This window comes from Astyanax mexicanus, chromosome 1 (genome assembly GCF_023375975.1).
Source record: "Astyanax mexicanus isolate ESR-SI-001 chromosome 1, AstMex3_surface, whole genome shotgun sequence".
Lineage (NCBI taxonomy): Eukaryota > Metazoa > Chordata > Actinopteri > Characiformes > Acestrorhamphidae > Astyanax > Astyanax mexicanus.
This window is the reverse complement of record NC_064408.1, coordinates 55,021,210-55,042,284: the sequence shown is the minus strand read 5'-3', so window position 1 is coordinate 55,042,284 and position 21,075 is coordinate 55,021,210. Positions and strand designations below refer to the sequence as shown.

The 21,075-nt window shown below is 43.7% G+C and overlaps 1 protein-coding gene across 3 annotated transcripts in view; it reads right to left on the bottom strand.

Moving 5' to 3' along the window:
- Positions 1 to 21,075, bottom strand: part of LOC103046432 (24-hydroxycholesterol 7-alpha-hydroxylase) — a 59,250-nt gene that overhangs the window by 5,013 nt on the left and 33,162 nt on the right. For 2 of the 3 annotated variants that reach the window (XM_049480223.1, XM_049480228.1), the window contains exons 8-9: positions 7,473 to 7,606; positions 6,881 to 6,976 (exon numbers count right to left, since the gene is read on the bottom strand). In XM_049480223.1, coding sequence (XP_049336180.1) covers positions 6,881 to 6,976; positions 7,473 to 7,606 — 230 coding nt within the window. Of the gene's footprint in view, positions 1 to 6,669; positions 6,780 to 6,880; positions 6,977 to 7,472; positions 7,607 to 21,075 lie in introns of all 3 variants that reach the window. The other variant, XR_007439419.1, reaches the window with a different exon arrangement.

Sequence of the window (21,075 nt, the reverse complement as noted above, 5' to 3'; positions counted from 1 at the left end):
GGAACTATAGCTCTAGGCACTGTAGCACATACAGTCACATCCCTGAAACCCAAATCCTTAACTTCTCCAGTACTACAACATCCAAAACTCTTAGACGGACCATGATAAGTATCCGAGCAATCATGTACAATGGATACTACAGGATGATTCCCTGTATGACCCTTAATGTTCATACAGTAAACTGCAGACAAAGCCAATCTACGCAATTGGAGTGGCAATTCCCCATACTCTACCTGTAAACAAACTACAGGGGAAGATTTCACTGCCCCACTACATAATCTTAAAGCCTGTGCCTGAACCCGGTCCAACACTTCCAGATTGGAAACAGCAGCAGATCTATACACCACACATCCATAATCAAAAACAGATCGTATCAATGCCCCGTACATATATACAAGCGACTGACGATTAGCTCCCCAATCACAACCCGACAAGCATTTCAATACATTCAGAGCACTCTTACACTTATCTACCATTTTTGTGATATGTACCTTCCAGGTCAATTTGGAGTCCATCCACATACCCAGGAACTTTAGCATCTTAACCTGTTCTATCTCTAAACCATATAACTATAAGCTCATACAGGTTGGTTTCTGTCGAGTTGAGAAAAAGATTTAGTTTTTGAAGTCGAAATCTTAAAACCCCAACCAGTAGCCCAGCGCTCTACCGTGGTCAATGCCTGTTGAATCTTTGTCATAATAAATGTAAGATTCCTGCCCCGTTTCCACAAAGCCCCATCATCTGCATAAAGAGATTTGCCTATATCTGCTCCAACCAAGGAGAATATATCATTGATCATAATGTTAAACAACAAAGGGCTACAGACACTACCTTGCGGAGTCCCATTGTCTGCAACATAAACTCCTGACAGGTCATTTCCCACTCTCACTTGAAAAGTCCTATGACTCAAAAAAATCCAATATCCAATAAAAACCATACCCCAATCCTCAGCTTGTCCAACTTAATCATCAGGCCTTCCGTATCATATCATAAGCTTTTTCTATGTCCAGAAATACAGCCACCACCACTTCTTTATACAGTTGAGCTTTCCTCACTTCAGACTCTAGGCACAAAACAGGGTCCATCGTCATTCTGCCCTGCTGAAATCCACTTTGATAACTAGCGAACACATTGCGGTTCTCAAGATAATACGTCAGTCTGTCCGTTATCATTCGCTCCATTATCTTACTAAGACAATCAAATCCTTCTATCAAAGGATTGTCAAATCATCTATCAAATCCTTAACCATGTCGTAACATATCCCATCCTTTCCAGGACTCGTATGACCAGACCCAGCCACTGCCAACTTGAGTTCCCTTAAAGTGAAATCAGCATCTAGAACACAATCAAAAACCTCTTTCCTACACAAAACTACAGGAAATTTGTAAACAAACTTTCTCCCGAGACAACCGCATATCCTCAGTTAAGTTAGCAGAGCTATGAACTTTTGCAAATTCCTGAGCTAAGAGCTCTGCTTTATCCGCATCCGTCACCGCCTCAATCATATCCGCTTTCAGGACAGGGACATCAGTCCCTTTCATAATCCCCCTCATCTTCTTAATCATGTGCCAAATATCACGTATAGATTTATCTGACCCGATCATGCTGCAGAATGATCTCCATAGGATCTTTTTGTCAACTTAACAGTTCTACCTACCACTGCCTGTGCCTTTTTATACACCATTAAATCACAGAACAACAAAGATCTCTGAACCTGTCGGAGCGCTCTATTACGTGCTGAACATTCCTCTGTTCACCAATAAACAGCTTTCCTTCCCCCCCCCCCCCATATGGCTGCTGACTTACACAATATATCACACACGTTTTCATTACAAATATCTACGTCATCCGAGATACCCATGTTCTTAAGTCTCTGAGCACACAGGTCAGAAAATGTGTCCCAATTCGCATTAGAAAAATTCCATCTACGCAAAAAGGTACGGCCCATCCTATACACTTCAATACCAAACTCACATTCAACTGGAAAATGATCACTCCCCAGAGAGGTAGACTGCGACATGTCCCAAATACTCATCCCTGCCAATATTGAAGAAGCAAACGTAAGGTCCAACAGAGTAGTGGTATTTCTAGCCACATTCAATCGCGTGCCCCTATCATCATTGAGACACACCAGATCCCTTCCACAACTCTAACTTACTGCCCCTTTACATACTGTAAGCCCTACCCCGGGCTAAACCAAATCTCAGCAGGTAGGTTACAGCATCCTAATTAAATACATACAAATATTAACATTTTCTACAATGTGCACATAGTCTCAAACTGATTTAAAATTGCCAAGACATGACAACATCTACCTATATCTAAGTATATCTATCATATATCTATATCTAAGTATTCTTTTTAATTAACTAAGTCTTTTTCTTCACTCCACCTCCCCCTCTCCTGCACTGCCATGGGCCCTTCTGGCTAGTACAAGAAGAGAAACTGTAATGGCTGCCAATTCTTTGAAACCCCCTTCTCAGGTAAGTATCTCCATGTGTTTGTTAAAACAATTGTCTTTACAGCAAATTAAATGTCCCAGCAACAGCTTTGGTGATGAGGGAGACCTCTTGCCTCATCACAGTGTATTTCACATTTTTTAATAGTTTTTAATAATTGAGAGTGTGGTGGCAATATGCTTTAAAGTTTTCAAATATAAAAAATATAAAAGGAATTCCACTTAAATAATAGTGAGGTGCTTTTCCCTTTTTTTTACTTCCAAAACTGCAGGATGTGAGAGAGAATGAGTAAGAATGAGCATCTGTTAAGATTCTTAAAGAGCAGAATGCGTATATGATCTATATTAAGTTACAATTATTAATTCCTTGTACAAAAAATAAATATAAACTCTTTCAAAAGTCAGAAAAAATATACCTAAAGATAACTTAGTTACTGTGCACATTTTAAGTATATTTTATTTTATATTTAATTGCTGAAGGCACTGGGTGAGTTTTTTTATGCGGTAAAGAAGTGATGGTGTGTGTGGTATTGTGGGGAGTGCAGTGCTCGTGGTGATTTGTGTCCTAGTCATGACTGCTTGGCTGACTGTTGTCAGGGTTTTAATCAGTCAGTAGCGCACCTGTGTTCCCCGCCACACGGCAGTAATTTACCTGAACACATCATTTCCAGACCACCACGCCCATCTGCGTTAATATATTCCTGAACTCCAACGCTATTTTAATGACGCAGGCGCAAGGCATAAGAATAGAATTATGATGGGGTGTAAGATACCATCGAGCATCACGACGGGCTTTGCCCAGGACGTGCTATAGGGCCCCTTTTAATCCAGAACATCACATTTTTTCAGTGTGTCCTTAGAGAAGAACACTGATGTACTTGTCCTTAGACAAACATTAAATTATAATAAATTATAAAAACACTACATTAGAATCAAATACCATTTTAGAAACTATTTTCAATCTAAAAGGTTTTTCAAATTTTGTTAGAAATTAATCTTGTTGAAGTAAGTTGTAAATTTGGTCACATTTCACATATCTGCAATACAGTTATAACCAGTTGCACTGATTGATTTATGTTCTTCAGCCAAAAGACGCAAAAAACAAGAAACCTTTTAACAATTGAGTACTTTGAGTATCCAAAGATTTAACTTGCATAAACAGCAGTCATATTTGTCCAAGTTGTCCTTAATAAGCAAATAGCCAAATATGCAGCATGCAAAGCTTCTGGGGACAAGTTTCATGCTAATCAATAAAAAAAAAGAAAAAAAATCAACAACCACAACCACTTAGCATAGTACAATAGTACAAGTACATAGATCATATGACTAATAAAAAAAAAACTATTTCATTGGAATGCATGCTGGCAATCCTGATCTTAAGCTATTTATGTGTTCTAAGCTCCACTACTTTGCACATTCCAGCCATGTTCTTTATAAATATCATCATTTTTAATTGTTCTTAAATCACAGAACTTTAAAAAAAGTTTTTGCTAAATATGGCAGTGGCGGGCAGAGCTAAAAACACCCAAACGAGTCCATGATGTAAAAACCTTGTTGAAATAAGATACAAAAAGTATCTCGCCACAATCAGGCCAGTTATTTTTTGTCTTAGTAATGAGACATTTATTACACCTATATACCCAATTTAGTGACTTTCTTTTACTGCTATTCAGACATAATAATAAGAAGAAGGAAAATCTCACCTTTGGTGCTTAGACCCCTAAAAATGTATGCGTTTTGCATAGTGTGCCACAAAATAATTCAGTTTGGCCACAAAAACAGTCAGTGCAAGCTCTCCACCAGTCATAATAGAGTCACAGGACTGGTGTTCAGGCGCTCCAGCACTCGTAAGACCTGCCTGCTGCAACGACCACAACAATGGATTTATACTGATCTGTGGTGGACCATGTGTGCAGCTGGCGGTGTATCTCCTGTCACTTAGAATCTCAAACATTTCCAAACAGCATATGGTTTTGCTGTCAACAAGCATAAGTGAAAAAATCTGAAAAACTGTATTTTTTAAATTGTCTTTTTGTGGAATAGGAGACTCACTTGAAATGGAATAATTTCTGTTTGGATTTATAATATCACTAATGCACTGAGAATGTATTTAGAATGCCTCTTAAATACTTGTGTCACAGTATCTCTGCACTTTTGACCTCATTACCTGCCTTCAGTGCTGTATGGGTGCTGCGCTGTCCTTTATAGCAATTTAGGTAGTATTGTGTATTTGAGTACATTTGTATGATTGAAATAACAATCAAGTTTTAAAATTTAATTTTAATGTGCTGATAATTCCTTAGCTGCTAGAATTAAATGATCAGACTTAATGTTAAATCTGGCTGATCTCTCAGTCACACCTGGTTCAGCAGCTAAAAATCTTGGAGTTATCATAGATTCAGATCTAGCATTCGATAAACACACATCTAATGTTACTAGAACAGCTTTTCTACACTTCTGTAAAATGCCTGACACAGAAAAATTAGTACATGGGTTACGTGCCACAAGACACATATATCTTGACATATATATATTTTGTTTTTGTTTCCTTTTTTCTACTCTACTTTCCAGCACTATCCAGAGTTCTGCCAGCCAATGGGAGAGATGCTGAGGATCAGCTGACCAGATCCACCAATGGAAGGAGTGTCTCACCAGGAAGGGGTGGTGCTTCCTGTTTAAATGCCTCCAGGTGTGGACTAATGGAGGAGGATTTTTGGTTTGTGAGAGGCTTGTGTTTGTGTTGATATGTAGTTTTTAATGCTGTCTTAGATTGACTGTTGGAGTATATTAAAGCTCTGTAGAGGATTATGCTGTTTGCCTCCATTTGTTTAGCCTGAGTTTTAGCCTCCTGTGTTCTTATGTGCAGCTGTAATTTTTTACTCAGTTCTGTTTCTAACCACCCTGGCAGGGACAGGAAAGGAGAGGTGCCTATACATTCCATCACAGTAGGAAAAAAACTTGTATAGACACACTAGGTAAGGGGTGGGTGCCACGTTTGTATATTTTGGTTAGGTTATTTTTTTGGTTAGGTAGGTGAGTTGTTTATCTTTATTTCTTTCCTTTGGCACCGTCAATGGTCCACCCAGAAGGTTGTTTTTTTAAGTTTTAACATCCTTTAAAAAATCAGTACTGTTAAACATATATTTTAAAGAACTGTATCTATTGAATCATCATGATTACTTACATCTCAGGATGCTGGTTTCTTAGTAGTAAATTAAGAGCTCTGCAGGAGGAACACTGAAAAAAATGATTAAAATTGAGTAAAATTTACTTTAAATTTTTTTTACAACTTTCTGCATTTGCTTTTTTAATAAATTTAATTTCAGATAAATGTAAGTAACTTCAACTTGGTTTTAAGACTTAAATGTTATATAGAGTAAAAAAGTGAACTGAACTTCAGTCAATCCTTTCTTTTAGTAAACCTTATTTAATTTATTTTTGCTGAATCAATCCTTTTTTAGTAAACTTTACTTAATACTTTACTCTGCATACAATATTACCTTACATTTATCTGAAATTAAATTTACTTAAAAAAGTGAATGTAAAAAGTTGCGAAACTTTTTTTAAAGTAAATTTTACTCATCATTTTTTTCAGTAAAGAGCTGGAATAACCTTTCCAAAAATGTTCTAGACTAAAAACTTATTTTAGTTAAGCTTTCTGTAATTAATGTTTTTCCCTTCACATCAGGCTGCAGATCCAGGGGTTCACAGACATAGGGAATTGTGGTAAATTGAATGCTGGTGCTGTTGTTCACCCACTGCACTCAGTCACTCAGGTTTGTAGACGGTGGTGTTGGTGGATGCCAGTGTTTCAGGGAGCCTCTGTGTCTATGTTACCTTCTGGCTCTCTGCCTTTAGTTAGGCTGTTTTATTCAGATCTCCCAAGGTCATCAGCCACACTCTGATAATGTTTTATATTCCCTGTTTTACATAAATCCAGTCAAAACTAATTCTATCTCTCTGCCTTCCTCAGAGTTACTGACTGCCCACCTGTCTGACTGACTGTTTCTGGAAGTCAGCATTCCCCATCACCCGCCACAGTTTAGCTTCCCATCATCCAGTTTATTCACCTGCCTCGGACTAGCTGTTCACTCTCCACTACTGATTACAAGTTTACATTGACTCTTCTTTCACTGCTGGTGTTGCCTGAATATATTAGACTTATGTGGATGTACAATGACTTTTTAATATTTATTTAAAAGTTGTCTGACCAGTGGTAGGATGGTCCCTCCTTATATGTGAGTCTTGGTCCTCCCAAGGTTTCTTCCTCCTGCAGCTCTGAGGGAGTTTTTTTTCTTGCCTCTGATGCTCAAACACGGTTCTGTATTAAATGTTTAGTGTTTTGTCTGATTATCTGTTCTGTAAAGATGCTTTGTGACATCAGTTGTAAAAAGCTCTATACAAATAAATCTGACTACTTACAGGTTTGAAGTCCTCTGGATCTGGAAAGTATTTTGGATCTCGGTGAGCCCAATAAGGAGACAACATCAATAAGTCACCTTGTGGAATGATGTAATTCTGAAAAAAATGGTACACACAAACACACTGGAGTACCCATATCTACTTAAGCTAAAAGCATTTGTTTGTACAAAAGAACTGCTATTGTGCTGCAATCTGAGCCCTCTTCATGTGCATGAGTGTTTTGCAGCAGTATGAGTATTAAGTATAACACTAAATATAACATTTCTGCATCTACTGTAACTCTACATTATTCCTCCTTTAAAAACTCAAACAAAAAGTAATCTGTTACACTCACTCTGCTGTAACACACTCATTTATTATTAAATAGCCTACATAGATGACGAGGGAAGGACACAGCACATTTACTTTCTATGTGCAATAAACTCCAGTGTGAAACCAAAAGTAACTGGATCAAATGTATACACTGTATCAAACCCTTTCATGACCTTTTGTTTACACTTTGAGGTAAGACCCAAAAAGGCAAACTCTAGTCGACTTACATAATTACCAAGTTTAATCAAATGATAATCGGTAATAATATCATGATACTGACCTGTACTTTGAGGGGTTGCACTACTCTGCGTGTGACCGCTCCAGGAGCTCTTAGACGAATAGCCTCCATGATACACCACTTCACGTACAGTACATTGTGCAGGTCATCCATGGACACCTTGGTGTTCTTCTTGTCTTCTCAATAGACATATGTGTGAGAACAAATTTTTAACATAATTATCTCTTAATTCACATTTACATTTATCTGGTCCTCTTAATCAGAGTAACGTATAAGGTTACTAATATAAATGAAGAGAGAGAGATGGAGAGAGACGGACTGAACTGTGGAAGAATCACACACAGAGCTCTGTGCAGTAGTAATCAGCACTGTGGAAGAATTACACACAGAGCTCTGTGCAGCAGTAATCAGCACTGTGGAAGGATTACACACAGAGGTCTGTGCAGCAGTAATCAGCACTGTGGAAGAATCACACACGGATCTCTGTGCAGTAGTAATCAGCACTGTGGAAGAATTACACACGGAGCTCTGTGCAGCAGTAATCAGCACTGTGGAAGGATTACACACAGAGGTCTGTGCAGCAGTAATCAGCACTGTGGAAGGATTACACACAGAGGTCTGTGCAGCAGTAATCAGCACTGTGGAAGAATCACACACAGAGCTCTGTGCAGTAGTAATCAGCACTGTGGAAGAATCACACAAAGAGCTCTGTGCAGCAGTAATCAGCACTGTGGAAGAATTAAACATGGAGCTCTGTGCAGCAGTAATCAGCACTGTGGAAGAATCACACACGGACCTCTGTACAGCAGTAATCAGCACTGTGGAAGGATTACACACGGAGCTCTGTGCAGCAGTAATCAGCACTGTGGAAGAATTACACACAGAGCTCTGTGCAGCAGTAATCAGCACTGTGGAAGGATCACACACAGAGCTCTGTGCAGTAGTAATCAGCACTGTGGAAGAATCACACACAGAGCTCTGTGCAGCAGTAATCAGCACTGTGGAAGGATTACACATGGAGCTCTGTGCAGCAGTAATCAGCACTGTGGAAGAATCACACACGGAGGTCTGTGCAGCAATAATCAGCACTGTGGAAGAATCACACGGAGCTCTGTACAGCAGTAATCAGCACTGTGGAAGGATCACACACAGAGCTCTGTGCAGTAGTAATCAGCACTGTGGAAGAATTACACATGGAGCTCTGTAGAGCAGTAATCAGCACGTTTGAAGAATTACCCTAGGAGCTCTGTGCAGCAGTAATCAACACTATGGAAGAATCACACATGGAGCTCTGTGCAGCAGTAATCAGCACTGTGGAAGAATCACACTAGGAGCTCTGTGCAGCAGTAATCAGCACTGTGGAAGAATTACACACAGAGCTCTGTGCAGCAGTAATCAGCACTGTGGAAGAATTACACATGGAGCTCTGTGCAGCAGTAATCAGCACTGTGGAAGAATTACACATGGAGCTCTGTGCAGCAGTAATCAGCACTGTGGAAGGATTACACATGGAGCACTGTGCAGCAGTAATCAGCACTGTGGAAGAATCACACACCGAGCTCTGTGCAGCAGTAATCAGCACTGTGGAAGAATTACACGCAGAGCTCTGTGCAGCAGTAATCAGCACTGTGGAAGAATTACACGCAGAGCTCTGTGCAGCAGTAATCAGCACTGTGGAAGAATTAAACATGGAGCTCTGTACAGCAGTAATCACCACTGTGGAAGAATCACACATGGAGCTCTGTGAAGCAATAATCAGCACTGTGGAAGGATTACACACAGAGCTCTGTAGAGCAGTAATCAGCACTGTGGAAGAATTACACATAGAGCTCTGTACAGCAGTAATCAGCACTGTGGAAGAATTAAACATGGAGCTCTGTGCAGCAGTAATCAGCACTGTGGATGAATTACACACGGAGCTCTGTGCAGCAGTAATCAGCACTGTGGAAGAATTACACGCAGAGCTCTGTGCAGCAGTAATCAGCACTGTGGAAGAATTACACACGGAGCTCTGTGCAGCAGTAATCAGCACTGTGGAAGAATTAAACATGGAGCTCTGTACAGCAGTAATCACCACTGTGGAAGAATCACACACAGAGCTCTGTGCAGCAGTAATCAGCACTGTGGAAGAATCACACATGGAGCTCTGTGCAGCAGTAATCAGCACTGTGGAAGGATCACACACGGAGCTCTGTGCAGTAGTAATCAGCACTGTGGAAGAATCACACACAGAGCTCTGTGCAGCAGTAATCAGCACTGTGGAAGAATCACACACAGAGCTCTGTGCAGCAGTAATCAGCACTGTGGAAGAATCACACACAGATCTCTGTACAGCAGTAATCAGCACTGTGGAAGAATTAAACATGGAGCTCTGTACAGCAGTAATCACCACTGTGGAAGAATCACACATGGAGCTCTGTGCAGCAGTAATCAGCACTGTGGAAGGATTACACATGGAGCTCTGTGCAGCAGTAATCAGCACTGTGGAAGAATCACACACAGAGCTCTGTGCAGTAGTAATCAGCACTGTGGAAGAATCACACACAGAGCTCTGTACAGCAGTAATCAGCACTGTGGAAGAATCACACACGGAGCTCTGTGCAGCAGTAATCAGCACTGTGGAAGGATTACACACAGAGCTCTGTGCAGCAGTAATCAGCACTGTGGAAGAATTACACATGGAGCTCTGTGCAGCAGTAATCAGCACTGTGGAAGAATCACACACAGAGCTCTGTGCAGCAGTAATCAGCACTGTGGAAGAATTACACAAGGAGCACTGTGCAGCAGTAATCAGCACTGTGGAAGAATCACACACGGAGCTCTGTGCAGCAGTAATCAGCACTGTGGAAGAATTACACAAGGAGCACTGTGCAGCAGTAATCAGCACTGTGGAAGAATCACACACGGAGCTCTGTACAGCAGTAATCAGCACTGTGGAAGAATCACACACAGAGCTCTGTGCAGCAGTAATCAGCACTGTGGAAGAATTACACACGGAGCTCTGTACAGCAGTAATCAGCACTGTGGAAGAATCACACACAGAGCTCTGTGCAGCAGTAATCAGCACTGTGGAAGAATTACACAAGGAGCACTGTGCAGCAGTAATCAGCACTGTGGAAGAATCACACACGGAGCTCTGTGCAGCAGTAATCAACACTGTGGAAGAATTACACATGGAGCTCTGTACAGCAGTAATCAGCACTGTGGAAGGATTACACATGGAGCTCTGTAGAGCAGTAATCAGCACTGTGGAAGGATTACACACAGAGCTCTGTGCAGTAGTAATCAGCACTGTGGAAAAATCACACACAGAGCTCTGTGCAGCAGTAATCAGCACTGTAGAAGAATTACACATGGAGCTCTGTGCAGCAGTAATCAGCACTGTGGAAGAATTACACACGGAGCTCTGTACAGCAGTAATCAGCACTGTTGAAGGAATACACTAGGAGCTCTGTGCAGCAGTAATCAGCACTGTGGTAGAATTACACACGGAGCTCTGTGCAGCAGTAATCAGCACTGTGGAAGAATTACACAAGGAGCACTGTGCAGCAGTAATCAGCACTGTGGAAGAATTACACATGGAGCTCTGTGTAGCAGTAATCAGCACAGTGGAAGGATTACACAGGGAGCTCTGTAGAGCAGTAATCAGCACTGTGGAAGGATTACACACGGAGCTCTGTACAGCAGTAATCAACACTGTGGAAGAATTACACATGGAGCTCTGTGTAGCAGTAATCAGCACAGTGGAAGGATTACACATGGAGCTCTGTAGAGCAGTAATCAGCACTGTGGAAGGATTACACACGGAGCTCTGTGCAGCAGTAATCAACACTGTGGAAGAATTACACATGGAGCTCTGTGTAGCAGTAATCAGCACAGTGGAAGGATTACACATGGAGCTCTGTAGAGCAGTAATCAGCACTGTGGAAGGATTACACACGGAGCTCTGTACAGCAGTAATCAGCACTGTTGAAGGAATACACTAGGAGCTCTGTGCAGCAGTAATCAGCACTGTGGAAGAATCACACACGGAGCTCTGTGCAGCAGTAATCAGAACTGTGGAAGGATTACACATGGAGCTCTGTGCAGCAGTAATCAGCACTGTGGAAGGATTACACACAGAGCTCTGTGCAGCAGTAATCAGCACTGTGGAAGAATTACACAGAGCTCTGTGCAGCAGTAATCAGCACTGTGGAAGAATTACACACGGAGCTCTGTACAGCAGTAATCAGCACTGTGGAAGAATTACACATGGAGCTCTGTACAGCAGTAATCAGCACTGTGGAAGAATCACACACAGAGCTCTGTGCAGCAGTAATCTGCACTGTGGAAGAATTACACATGGAGCTCTGTGCAGCAGTAATCAGCACTGTGGAAGAATTACACAAGGAGCACTGTGCAGCAGTAATCAGCACTGTGGAAGAATTACACATGGAGCTCTGTACAGCAGTAATCAGCACTGTGGAAGGATTACACATGGAGCTCTGTAGAGCAGTAATCAGCACTGTGGAAGGATTACACACGGAGCTCTGTGCAGCAGTAATCAGCACTGTGGAAGAATTACACATGGAGCTCTGTGCAGCAGTAATCAGCACTGTGGAAGAATCCCACTAGGAGCTCTATGCAGCAGTAATCAGCACTGTGGAAGAATCACACACGGAGCTCTGTGCAGTAGTAATCAGCACTGTGGAAGAATCACACATGGAGCTCTGTACAGCAGTAATCAGCACTGTGGAAGAATTACACACGGAGCTCTGTGCAGCAGTAATCAGCACTGTGGAAGAATCACACACAGAGCTCTGTACAGCAGAAATCAGCACTGTGGAAGAATCACACACAGAGCTCTGTGCAGTAGTAATCAGCACTGTGGAAGGATCACACACAGAGCTCTGTGCAGCAGTAATCAGCACTGTGGAAGAATCACACACAGAGCTCTGTGCAGTAGTAATCAGCACTGTGGAAGAATCACACATGGAGCTCTGTGCAGTAGTAATCAGCACTGTGGAAGGATTACACACGGAGCTCTGTACAGCAGTAATCAGCACTGTTGAAGGAATACACTAGGAGCTCTGTGCAGCAGTAATCAGCACTGTGGTAGAATTACACACGGAGCTCTGTGCAGCAGTAATCAGCACTGTGGTAGAATTACACACGGAGCTCTGTGCAGCAGTAATCAGCACTGTGGAAGAATTACACAAGGAGCACTGTGCAGCAGTAATCAGCACTGTGGAAGAATCACACACGGAGCTCTGTGCAGCAGTAATCAACACTGTGGAAGAATTACACATGGAGCTCTGTGTAGCAGTAATCAGCACAGTGGAAGGATTACACATGGAGCTCTGTAGAGCAGTAATCAGCACTGTGGAAGGATTACACACGGAGCTCTGTACAGCAGTAATCAGCACTGTTGAAGGAATACACTAGGAGCTCTGTGCAGCAGTAATCAGCACTGTGGTAGAATTACACACGGAGCTCTGTGCAGCAATAATCAGCACTGTGGAAGAATTACACATGGAGCTCTGTGCAGCAGTAATCAGCACTGTGGAAGAATCCCACTAGGAGCTCTATGCAGCAGTAATCAGCACTGTGGAAGAATCACACACGGAGCTCTGTGCAGCAGTAATCAGCACTGTGGAAGAATTAAACATGGAGCTCTGTACAGCAGTAATCACCACTGTGGAAGAATCACACACAGAGCTCTGTGCAGCAGTAATCAGCACTGTGGAAGAATCACACATGGAGCTCTGTGCAGCAGTAATCAGCACTGTGGAAGGATCACACACAAAGCTATGTGCAGTAGTAATCAGCACTGTGGAAGAATCACACACAGAGCTCTGTGCAGCAGTAATCAGCACTGTGGAAGAATTAAACATGGAGCTCTGTACAGCAGTAATCACCACTGTGGAAGAATCACACATGGAGCTCTGTGCAGCAGTAATCAGCACTGTGGAAGGATTACACATGGAGCTCTGTGCAGCAGTAATCAGCACTGTGGAAGAATCACACACAGAGCTCTGTACAGCAGTAATCAGCACTGTGGAAGAATCACACACGGAGCTCTGTGCAGCAGTAATCAGCACTGTGGAAGGATTACACACAGAGCTCTGTGCAGCAGTAATCAGCACTGTGGAAGAATTACACATGGAGCTCTGTGCAGCAGTAATCAGCACTGTGGAAAAATCACACACAGAGCTCTGTGCAGCAGTAATCAGCACTGTAGAAGAATTACACATGGAGCTCTGTGCAGCAGTAATCAGCACTGTGGAAGAATTACACACGGAGCTCTGTACAGCAGTAATCAGCACTGTGGAAGAATTACACACAGAGCTCTGTGCAGCAGTAATCAGCACTGTGGAAGAATTACACAAGGAGCACTGTGCAGCAGTAATCAGCACTGTGGAAGAATCACACACGGAGCTCTGTGCAGCAGTAATCAACACTGTGGAAGAATTACACATGGAGCTCTGTACAGCAGTAATCAGCACTGTGGAAGGATTACACATGGAGCTCTGTAGAGCAGTAATCAGCACTGTGGAAGGATTACACACAGAGCTCTGTGCAGTAGTAATCAGCACTGTGGAAGGATTACACACGGAGCTCTGTACAGCAGTAATCAGCACTGTTGAAGGAATACACTAGGAGCTCTGTGCAGCAGTAATCAGCACTGTGGTAGAATTACACACGGAGCTCTGTGCAGCAGTAATCAACACTGTGGAAGAATTACACATGGAGCTCTGTGTAGCAGTAATCAGCACAGTGGAAGGATTACACATGGAGCTCTGTACAGCAGTAATCAGCACTGTGGAAGGATTACACACGGAGCTCTGTACAGCAGTAATCAGCACTGTGGATGAATTACACACGGAGCTCTGTACAGCAGTAATCAGCACTGTTGAAGGAATACACTAGGAGCTCTGTGCAGCAGTAATCAGCACTGTGGTAGAATTACACACGGAGCTCTGTGCAGCAATAATCAGCACTGTGGAAGAATTACACATGGAGCTCTGTGCAGCAGTAATCAGCACTGTGGAAGAATCCCACTAGGAGCTCTATGCAGCAGTAATCAGCACTGTGGAAGAATCACACACAGAGCTCTGTACAGCAGTAATCAGCACTGTGGAAGAATCACACACGGAGCTCTGTGCAGCAGTAATCAGCACTGTGGAAGGATTACACACAGAGCTCTGTGCAGCAGTAATCAGCACTGTGGAAGAATTACACATGGAGCTCTGTGCAGCAGTAATCAGCACTGTGGAAGAATTACACACGGAGCTCTGTACAGCAGTAATCAGCACTGTGGAAGAATTACACATGGAGCTCTGTACAGCAGTAATCAGCACTGTGGAAGAATCACACACAGAGCTCTGTGCAGCAGTAATCAGCACTGTGGAAGAATTACACAAGGAGCACTGTGCAGCAGTAATCAGCACTGTGGAAGAATCACACACGGAGCTCTGTGCAGCAGTAATCAACACTGTGGAAGAATTACACATGGAGCTCTGTACAGCAGTAATCAGCACTGTGGAAGGATTACACACAGAGCTCTGTGCAGTAGTAATCAGCACTGTGGAAGGATTACACATGGAGCTCTGTGCAGCGGTAATCAGCACTGTGGAAAAATCACACACAGAGCTCTGTGCAGCAGTAATCAGCACTGTAGAAGAATTACACATGGAGCTCTGTGCAGCAGTAATCAGCACTGTGGAAGAATTACACACGGAGCTCTGTACAGCAGTAATCAGCACTGTGGAAGAATTACACATGGAGCTCTGTACAGCAGTAATCAGCACTGTGGAAGAATCACACACAGAGCTCTGTGCAGCAGTAATCAGCACTGTGGAAGAATTACACAAGGAGCACTGTGCAGCAGTAATCAGCACTGTGGAAGAATCACACACGGAGCTCTGTGCAGCAGTAATCAACACTGTGGAAGAATTACACATGGAGCTCTGTACAGCAGTAATCAGCACTGTGGAAGGATTACACATGGAGCTCTGTAGAGCAGTAATCAGCACTGTGGAAGGATTACACACAGAGCTCTGTGCAGTAGTAATCAGCACTGTGGAAGGATTACACACGGAGCTCTGTACAGCAGTAATCAGCACTGTTGAAGGAATACACTAGGAGCTCTGTGCAGCAGTAATCAGCACTGTGGTAGAATTACACACGGAGCTCTGTGCAGCAGTAATCAGCACTGTGGTAGAATTACACACGGAGCTCTGTGCAGCAGTAATCAGCACTGTGGAAGAATCACACACGGAGCTCTGTGCAGCAGTAATCAACACTGTGGAAGAATTACACATGGAGCTCTGTGTAGCAGTAATCAGCACAGTGGAAGGATTACACATGGAGCTCTGTACAGCAGTAATCAGCACTGTGGAAGGATTACACACGGAGCTCTGTACAGCAGTAATCAGCACTGTGGATGAATTACACACGGAGCTCTGTACAGCAGTAATCAGCACTGTTGAAGGAATACACTAGGAGCTCTGTGCAGCAGTAATCAGCACTGTGGTAGAATTACACACGGAGCTCTGTGCAGCAATAATCAGCACTGTGGAAGAATTACACATGGAGCTCTGTGCATCAGTAATCAGCACTGTGGAAGAATCCCACTAGGAGCTCTATGCAGCAGTAATCAGCACTGTGGAAGAATCACACACGGAGCTCTGTGCAGCAGTAATCAGCACTGTGGAAGGATTACACATGGAGCTCTGTGCAGCAGTAATCAGCACTGTGGAAGGATTACACAGAGCTCTGTGCAGCAGTAATCAGCACTGTGGAAGAATTACACACAGAGCTCTGTGCAGCAGTAATCAGCACTGTGGAAGAATTACACACGGAGCTCTGTACAGCAGTAATCAGCACTGTGGAAGAATTACACATGGAGCTCTGTACAGCAGTAATCAGCACTGTGGAAGAATCACACACAGAGCTCTGCGCAGCAGTAATCAGCACTGTGGAAGAATTACACATGGAGCTCTGTGCAGCAGTAATCAGCACTGTGGAAGAATTACACAAGGAGCACTGTGCAGCAGTAATCAGCACTGTGGAAGAATCACACATGGAGCTCTGTGCAGCAGTAATCAGCACTGTGGAAGAATTACACATGGAGCTCTGTACAGCAGTAATCAGCACTGTGGAAGGATTACACATGGAGCTCTGTAGAGCAGTAATCAGCACTGTGGAAGGATTACACACGGAGCTCTGTACAGCAGTAATCAGCACTGTGGAAGAATTACACATGGAGCTCTGTGCAGCAGTAATCAGCACTGTGGAAGAATCCCACTAGGAGCTCTGTGCAGCAGTAATCAGCACTGTGGAAGAATCACACACGGAGCTCTGTGCAGTAGTAATCAGCACTGTGGAAGAATCACACATGGAGCTCTGTACAGCAGTAATCAGCACTGTGGAAGAATTACACACGGAGCTCTGTGCAGCAGTAATCAGCACTGTGGAAGAATCACACACAGAGCTCTGTACAGCAGTAATCAGCACTGTGGAAGAATCACACAGAGAGCTCTGTGCAGTAGTAATCAGCACTGTGGAAGGATCACACACAGAGCTCTGTGCAGCAGTAATCAGCACTGTGGAAGAATCACACACAGAGCTCTGTGCAGTAGTAATCAGCACTGTGGAAGAATCACACATGGAGCTCTGTGCAGCAGTAATCAGCACTGTGGAAGAATTACACACGGAGCTCTGTGCAGCAGTAATCAGCACTGTGGAAGAATTACACATGGAGCTCTGTGCAGCAGTAATCAGCTGTGATAAAGCGCATTCATATCCAGCAAGAACAGAACGAAACTTTATGGGTAGTGTAGGGCGAGCGCTCAGAAGCAGGGCCAGTAACCATGGCAACAAGGAGGTACAGTTTATCCGACACCGTTTATTTACACACCAACACTAATATTTACAAATTTACAGGCGTACGTACTTGACGAGAAAAGAAAACGAAAAGTAAACAAACACAAAATAATCTCTTCACGCAGAGAATAAGGTCTATCTCCTATACAGTCGTATAGAGCTTCTTTTCATGGCTGATATCCCGAACTATCTGCCCCCCACCCTTACTCATAGATCCAGTACACCTTTTATACCATTAACCCCTCCCATGAACATACCATTTCTCACACGGGTAGAACCGGGTAATGATACACCAAGTACATGGTACTATGATATAATAAGAATAACAATATTAATAATAATAATAATAATAATAATAGTAGCAAACTCTAATCAGTTTGTAAGTGCTGAAATCTGTACGAGTTTCAATGTACATATAAAATACACATTCACATTTCTTCCCTTTCTTTTACAGGTACACACTCCCCCTCTCTTCTGCAAGGATGGACTCACCCAGGTAAGTAAAAGGTTTTGAGTTACGTGTAGTACCCTTTTGTCTCAACAGGCTGAGCATGAGTGTACACAGGTAAGTAATATAGTCTTTATGGTGATGAAGAGGGGTATAGCCTACTTCATCACACACCCCCCCCTTCAAGCTCGGCACTCTCCCAGTGTCGAGAAAGGAAGTCTGCAGTGACATTTTCCGAGCCCTTTCTATAGCGAATGTCAAACTTAAAGGGCTGTAGTGCCAGATACCAGCGAGTAATTCTGGCATTAGAGTCTTTCATCCTCTTCATCCACTGTAACGCTTTGTGATCAGTCTCCAAAAGAAACTCAGTCTCCAACAAATAGTATTTCAGAGAGTCAAGTGCCCACTTAATGGCGAGAGCCTCCTTTTCTATAGTGGAGTACCTTACCTCTCTGGGGAAAAGCTTCCTGCTTATGTACAGGATGGGGTGCCGATCCTCACCCTCTCCCTGCAACAAGACTGCGCCCAGACCTGTGCCTGACGCGTCGGTCTGCACACAGAAGGGCTTTGAAAAGTCTGGACTGGCTAAAACTGGTTCCTTGCACAGGCTGTCTTTGAGTACATTGAATGCAACGTCACACTCCGGCATCCATCTGACCCTTTGTGGCATATCCTTCTTTGTAAGGTCCGTTAGAGCCGTCGCTTTGGTCGCAAAGTCCGGGATGAACCTACGGTACCATCCAACTAGACCCAAAAACGACCGCACCCGCCTTTTTGTCGTAGGTTGTGGTGTGGCTCGCACTGCTTCCACTTTGTCCACCTGAGGTCTGACCTGCCCACCACCTAGGATGAATCCAAGGTACGACACCTCACTGCGAGCTAGATGACACTTAGCTGGGTTAGCAGTCAGTCCTGCCTCTGCGATCTTTCTGAGAACAATGCCCAGATGACGTCGGTGCTCCTCCCACGAAGCACTGAAGACCACGACATCATCAATATATGCTGCCGCAAATTCCTCTGTACCCTTCAGAACTGTATCCATGAGACGCTGGAACGTAGCAGCTGCTCCGTGAAGTCCGAAAGGCATTGTCCGAAAATGATACAATCCAGAAGGAGCTTTAAAAGCAGTAAGTCTCCTAGATGCCTGGCTAAGTGGGACTTGCCAGTATCCCTTACATAAATCCAACGTGGACAAAATTTTAGCCTTGCCCAACCTCTCAATGAGCTCGTCTGCTCGTGGCATAGGGTACGGGTCAAAGGCTGAAATTGCATTTAGTTTGGAAAAGTCTACACAAAAGCGCAGTCCTCCATCCTTTTTCGGGACCAACACAACAGGACTGCACCATTCACTGCTCGAAGGCTCTATGATGCCCATCTTCAGCATGTCCTCCACCTCTTTCTTTAGAGCTGGGACGAGTCGAGCTGGGACTCTGCAGGATGTCTGACGAATTGGCCCGTCTTTGATGAGTCGAATGTTGTGTTGCGTGACCTCTGTCCGTCCAGGTTCCTCTGAGAACACACCTTGTGGAATTACTTGCAGTAACTCCTCTTTCTGCAGTACCCCCAGGTGTGACACTTCTGGAAGAACTGACTTGGCGCCACCTGTAGGGAAATACTGCTCCTTTGCTTCCTCATCGTCCTCCACTGCTCTGACCCATAGCTGCTCTGAGCCTGCAGCCTCAGGCTCGTTCCATGGCCTCAGCATGTTGATGTGGAAGCTTTGGAGTTTCTTCCTCCTGTCTGGCATGTACAGTTCATACGTGGTATCGCCGACCTGTCTGTGCACTTTGTAAGGACCCTGCCACTTAGCCAACAGTCCTGTGTCGCTAGTGGGTAACAGGATGAGTACTTGTTGTCCTTCCTGTAGCACTCTGGTCCGTGCTGCTTGGTTGTACCACCGCTTCTGTTGCACCTGAGCCTTTCCCATATTCTCATGGACAGCCTCAACGAGCTGGCTCAGTTTCTCTCTCATTTTCATGACGTACGACAGAATGTTTAGTCCTTGTTCTCTGTTGTCTCCCTCCAGAGCTTCTTTCAGGACATCCAGAGGGCCTCTCACCTGGCGTCCGTATAAAAGTTCAAATGGGGAGAAACCGGTGGAAGATTGGGGCACTTCACGGTATGCAAACATGACGTATGGTAGCCATGTGTCCCAATCCGTTCCGTTGGTGTTGGTGAGTTTCTTTAATGCTTGCTTTAGGGTCTTGTTAAAGCATTCTGTCAGACCGTCAGTTTGAGGGTGAAATGGTGTTGTATGTATCCCTTTAATGCCCAACAGGGAGTAAACTGCCTTAATCTGCTTAGATGTAAAATTGGTACCACAATCTGTCAATATCTCCCGAGGGATCCCTACCCTGGAGATGAGTTGGATGAGGGCATTGACGATCTGGCGTGTTTTGACGTTTCTAAGCGGAAAACATTCGGGATATTTAGTGGCGTAATCGCACACTACCAGGATGTAACGGTTGCCATTTGTAGTGCGTGGTAATGGACCTACAACGTCCATGGCTATGCGCGTGAATGGCACATCTATGATTGGCATACTTATCATTGGTACTCTGTCAGATTTTTTCTGTGGTGCGGTTAATTGGCACTCGGGGCAATTTTTACAATACTGCACCACGTCAGTAAATTGTCCTGGCCAGTAGAATCTGTCAGCTACACGAAAAAAGGTTTTAGTTTGGCCAAAATGGCCTGCCCATGGGTCTGAGTGTCCCATTTTAAGCGCTTCAGGTCTCAAACCCTGTGGAAGTACTAGCTGTTCTCCCTTCTCCGAGATTCTGTAAAGCTTGTTGTCCTTTACAGCTAAGTGACAACCTTCTCTATTATCACCGTCCTGTGCTGCTTTAGAGAAAAGTGGTTTTAATGTTATATCTTCCCTCTGCTGTTCCTCAATGTTAAAGGGTAGGCTAAAGATATTAGCAGCTGGCTGCTCTATTTTCTCTGCCACTTTGGTGCCTTTAATCTTCTCTTTACGCCTTTCCATCTTCGACTTTTTACGCTTTATTTCATGAGCATAGGGTAGTTTGCTGAGCATGTCCAAATTGTCTTTTGGTGTATTTTTTGCTTGTTGCCTGGTAATAACCATGACCTCTGCTGTGCCTTCCTCGTCGCTATTTAGTAGATCCACCAGTACTGGGATATCTCTACCTAATATGACAGCATAAGGTGCGTTTTGTACAATTCCTACGTTTACCAGGTACGCCTGGCCTTTAATTGAGATGGTAATCTCTGTAGTAGGATATGTCTGCTCGTCACCGTGGATACATTTAACCCTAAGTTTGCCCGTCAAGTTGTATTGCAGGTGGTCTAGACACGTTTGCGTCACTA